The 6,042-nt window shown below is 25.7% G+C and overlaps 1 protein-coding gene across 1 annotated transcript in view; it reads right to left on the bottom strand.

The window, feature by feature from the left end:
* Positions 4,892–6,042, bottom strand: part of LOC107632442 (GDSL esterase/lipase At5g37690-like) — a 5,179-nt gene continuing 4,028 nt past the window's right edge. The window contains exon 4 of the mRNA XM_021120105.1: positions 4,892–5,431. Within this exon, the coding sequence (XP_020975764.1) occupies positions 5,156–5,431 (276 nt within the window). The 3' untranslated portion in view covers positions 4,892–5,155. The remainder of the gene's footprint in view (positions 5,432–6,042) is intronic.

Raw genomic sequence — 6,042 nt, 5'->3', positions numbered from 1 at the left:
ATATCTTAAATATTTTATATATAAGTTTATTTTTATTTTTTATTTTTTAAATTTCTTTTTTCTAAAACTATCTTTTAAATTGATTTAAAATAGTAATATCAATAAAGGTTTAATAACTGCGATAATACTAAAGAGACAAGAAAAGTCAGAATTTATCTTATTTTTTGGCTAATTCTTTTTTATTACTAAATATTTCTGGAATAAGCATGTGTGTCACCGCTTCTATTAGTAATCTTTTTTATAGAACTAATAGTAAAGTAATATTGAATTACTGATTTTTTTAAAAAAATACATAAATAAAATAAAATAAAACGTTAATAAGAATATTAGTGATATTTAATTACTTTTTAAATATGACAAAAATAAACCTTACCCAAAATAAAGAAACTAAACACCTATTATTATATATGCATAAGATTTATGTTGGTTTAAATATATGGAAACTAGGAGACCATAGGATTTTATTTATTCTGATTATTACTAATTGCTAGCTGTAGTACAGATAGAGTCCCGTTTGCAGTTAGAATTTGATTGTAATTTAATTTGTAGTCATAAACACCAAGGAAAATGAAATGATACTTTGTATGTTAACTGGATATAGAATCATTAATTAGTTAATTAATTTTGTGACGGTGAATCCTAAATAATGATGAATGCAGTAACAAAATTCCTTGTTTTTTACAATATATAATTAGATTACACAGATTCTTTCGTGATGCTTCGGCCTTCGATTCTATACATACATGCATTCCTTGTTGAGTGCTGTATGATCAATAATCAAGACTCCATGTATGATTTATTTTAACTTTCTTTTAAGGTTTTGTCGTTGTTGTTTAAATCTATTATAATTCCAAATGCTCGTGCTGTGCTATAATTATTTTTAATATGGTGTTTATATAATATAATTGATTGTGATCGGAGCACTAACAACCAACCATTTACTACTAATAATAATAAGCTTATATTATATAGTACCACAATTGTTAAACTCTTTTTAGTTTTTTTTTAGTATATATCTTTTAACTCTACATGTATGTTAAGAATTAATTAATTATAAATCTGATTTTTTTTAAGAATTTATTACTGATAAATAAATTATTACATATATAATAAAGTTAAACCAACTTGGATTGGTTGAGTGACTAATCAACTTACTCGTCTGCTTAAGTAAGTGTTGGGGGTTCGAATTTCATCTCGTAAAAAAAAAAAAAAACTTCGGAATATATAATTACTTCATAGTCACAAGGAAAAAAATTAAAAAAAGAGAACCCTTAATTATTATATATTTAACATACAACAATTTCGCTATAAAAAAGTTTTAATTTATGACGGTATTTAATCATCATAAAATGTGTTACAGCTATTAAAAAAATTACTGTAATCTAAGAAAATATTGTGACGGTTTTTGTCCAACAATTTGTAACGATTTTTTTGTATTGAGCTATTGATTTTGTAAATTAGGTATTTTTAGAGTCATGAATCTTAATTTTGGAGGTTTTTAAAACCTCTGCTAATTGAAATAATTAAAGTTGCCACTAATAAATTTTTAAAAATAGAAAAAACCTAATTCTACTCTAAGTTTATCTATAGAATTTTTTAAAAGAAAAGTATAGGGTACCAATATATTATTTGTCAACTTATTGCTAACAACAATTAATTATTATATTTTAAATACATGTATTAGGCACATTCATAAAAAAAATATATTTTTATTAGACACATCTACAAAGACACTTCTATTAAATATAGTTATAAATAAGAGTTGGTAGAAGTTGGCAAAAATATTATTGGTAACGTAGCGGGATTGTTACTAATATGCATGCATGGCTTATTTTGAATTGAAGCTGCAATCGTAAAGATGATAATTTATAATACAAATTAAAAAAATTGCACAAAAAACATATGCAAACGTGTGTGATTTATTATCGACTATTACAACAACAATATTTTGTCAATATCGGCAATTTCAAAATGTGATCGTCAGAATCTTCTTCTTGTTTATGACATCACAGGGTGGCCATTGGCCTTATATTCTTGCATTGTTTTTCCGTATTATTCATCTTCTTCTTTGTTTATTAAGAATTAATAACAATAGTTTGTTTGATAATTTTAACAAACATTTTCAATATCATTACCAAATACAATAGGATTTTTATCTAAGACAACTAAAGAATAAAAAAAAAAACCGTTGTCTTTATTACATGATAAAAAATGGTTCAATTCTAGGTGAAAATTCAGGTGCAGTCGACTTCACGTGAAGTTGATAGTTGAGAGCCGTTTGATGAAAATTTAGTCAAATTAGTCAAATCATCTAACGGCTCTTAGCCATCAACTTCACATTAAGTCGACTGCACCTGAGTTTCCACCTTAATTCTATTGCAACTTTTAGAGAACAAATTTTATTGTTGCCTTTTTAATACAATGGTTTCAAACTGTAATTGATTTGGCAACGATTTTACCCCATTATCTCTAATTATTCACGTCACGTGAAGATAATTAGAATAATTTTTTATGTGAAAATGATTTATAAAATGTGAACATATACACGTTATCAAACAGTTTAATTACACATGTCAAACTATTTAATAACAGTGCTTCATTAGTTATTATGATCTTCAAAACAAGATTATTACTCTAAACATTCTCATATTAGCACTTATATTAAATCCTTGCATTGGTACTGTAACGACTACTGGATGTGAGCACTTTTAACTGTGGTATATAGTATTTTTCTATGATGCACGGACACTGACACGGACACAGGACACACCGACACGCGAATTTTAAAATCTTACATGACACGGGAACACGTATATATATAAAATATAAAGTATTTTTTAGATAAATTGTAATGATATTTTGATATTTTATTGATATTAAAATATAAATTAAAATTTTTAATTATTTTTAATGTCTTATTTTAATTATATCAAGTATTTAAAATATTTTTTATTTTAATAAATAATAATATATATTATATCTAAATTTATTTTAAAAATATATGTTAAGAATAAGACTGGACACGCGGATACGTGAGAAGAATTTTTTTTATTTTTTATTAAGACACGGTTGGACACAGCAAACACGCGTATCGGACGAGTGTCGGTGAGTGTCGTGTCCGAAATGTGTGACACGCGAACACAATAACTCAGCGAAGTGTCCGTGTTTCATAGGTATTTTCAATTGGTTCATAAGATTTAAATAAAAAAAATAATAAATACCAATTAAGTCACATGAACTAATTTCTGTCATTATATTGACTATAATTAAAAAAGTGTTTACTTCAATTAGTTGTTAATATGCATTTTAAGCGCCATAACAAGCGCTTTGTGCTTAATTGCCAACCTTAACTTAGGTTGCATACAAAAATTATTAAATTGAAATTCAAGGTCCAAAAGAAATTTTAGAAAATTCAAAAAAGTCCAAACACATATTTTTCGAATTTCAAATAACAACCACATAAATCAAGATGGATTAAAATATTGCATTGAAATTATATAACTCGATATCAAACAAGCGTTTCATAGTTTGTCAAAGACTTTCCACCAATTTTTTTCTTTTTCTCGATAATTAGATCAACAAATTTTGACTCTAAAATAGGAGGAAAAAGAGAAATAATAAAAAGAATAACCCCAAAAGAATCAAATTAAAGAAAATAAATTAAGTCTTTTAGGATACATATTACATTATTCTAATTTTCTACCCCTCATATATTTGATTGTTAATTTTTTTTCTACCCGGGTGGAAACTCAGGTGAAGTCGACTTCACTGAAGTTGATACCTGAGAGCCATTAGATGATTTGACTGATTTGACTAAATTTTCATCTAACGACTCTCAGATATCAACTTAACAGGAAGTCGACTTCATCTGAGTTTTCACCTTTTTTTTTTCTACCCGTCATATCTTTGATTGTTATTTTTCATTTATTGAAAATCCTATTAAAGCATGTAGGATATATGACTTATGAGAATCATAAAGTTTGAACCAATGTACTTAAATTGAAGGGTGACGCAAATTCAGATCCGCCATTAAAAAGATCATTGGCAGCAAGCTGAGAGCCATATTCAGTTGGATGGTGCCTATCCCAGAACAAGAATTTGTGGCGGAATTCGCATACTGTCGCATTTGGGCTACATGGGGTTCCACTAGTGAGAGTTTGATTTCCGCAGCAAGCAGTTGCTACGTCACTCAGACCTTCATTAAATATATAATCAAATCTCTTAGAAATATAAGCATTTACGTATGTTTTCGTATAAACTTAAATTTTTAAGAAGAGTGATTTTATGACAAAATTTATTATTAATTTTTGCCAAGAAATTAACACAACTTGTTTTAATTTGTGCAATCTATCATGGTGAACAACTTACCATAAAAGTTATAACCTTCGATTATTATACTTAATTAAAGAAAATAAGTGTAGTATTAATAGAAATTTATATTATTTTCAAAAAAGGATTTTGCTAGCAATATATATCGTTGTATTTCTTAAGGTCTCTAACATATATATATAAAAAAAATATATTTGAAAACTTAGGATGTATTTAATTTGCGTTTTTATTTCTAGTATTTTTTATTTTTATAATTTTGTAAAGAAAAAAACTAAGAGATAAAAATAAAAAATATATTATTTTTTTTTACAAAATTTTAGAAACAAGACACAGTAAAAATGAAAATGCATCTTAAATATTTAAGATTTCCATATATGCTCTGTATTTTAAATTAAAATAATTATTCAAAATTTAAAAAGTTAATAACTTAAGATAATTATTGTCCTTTTTTCCAATAACACTCTTAATTTAATTGTGATAATTGAGTACAAATTACTTATACATATATATGTAAATTTATTTAAGTGTAATTTACTGTATTTTATACGTTATAAACATTATTCAAAATTCATTTATTACTTTCTTTTTTAATATGTGCTTACTTACAATTTTTTTGAAATAGGTAGAATAATTATAATAAACTTTGAAACTTTAATTTCCATTATAACAATAATCTTAGCAAATTCCCTGACACATAAAACCCTTGAAACAAAGGTAATTTTGTCAGCCCAAAACTTTGTACCGACATTATTAATTGTATTCCAATTCCCCCATTCATAATTTGTAAAGAATTAAAAAAATAAATAAATTCACTATTTATATTGAATTAGCTAGAAGCAGATGCATGTTTACCAAGTGATGCAGGATTGTTTATCATTCCAGTGGTAATTGAATATGTGTTTCCAAAGGAAAACTTAAATTCAGGAAACTTTGATGAGTTCAAATCTAGCAGCATATAATACAATCCATAGTTGAAGAGTTCAGCAACAGCATTGATTTCATTCGAAGAGTTTCCACCATAACTTCCACGCACGTCTGGGACAGAACCAAGAGGAGCAAGACCTAGTATGCCAAATTTTCTGGCTCCGAGACTTATTAAATTCTGTATTAATCAAAGTAAAAGCTAGTTAGTTCGTATAAATAATTTGTAATTTTAGTTTTTAATATTGATAGTGATTTATGAAGGAAAAAGAATTAAAAGAGAATAATAAAATAAAATCTTCACCACTCTAAAAAGATTGTTAAACAATTGTTATATATTAAAATAAATAGAACTGTTGATACTTGATAGTATTATTCAATTCCTAATTAAAAATATCTCCGAGAGAGGGGAGCGAAAACTAAACTATAATAAAAATTATTTTAGTGATCATTTATTTTATTATTAGCGGCAATAAAATAGTCGTTAATATATTTATCGACAATTAGATCTTAGCTATTTTATATTTTGTCGCTAAAAGGTTTTAGCAGTAATTGTATAATTGTATAAAAAACCTTTTTAATAACCGTAAAAATATATAATTGTCATTGTAATATATAATAATAATGACAAATATATAATTGCTGCAAAAATATATGTTAAATAAGACATATAGTGACCATTATATTGTTGTCACTAAAAATTATTTTTGTTGTAGTTCCAATACATTCTTTTGCGATATCACTTCTTTTACAAACTTAAATTAATAGAAAAAAATACATAAATAATTATAT

The sequence above is a fragment of the Arachis ipaensis genome, chromosome B03 (assembly GCF_000816755.2).
Source record: "Arachis ipaensis cultivar K30076 chromosome B03, Araip1.1, whole genome shotgun sequence".
In the NCBI taxonomy this organism is placed as follows: domain Eukaryota; kingdom Viridiplantae; phylum Streptophyta; class Magnoliopsida; order Fabales; family Fabaceae; genus Arachis; species Arachis ipaensis.
The sequence above is the reverse complement of the archived record's forward strand: the minus strand, read 5'-3'. Positions and strand labels throughout refer to the sequence as shown.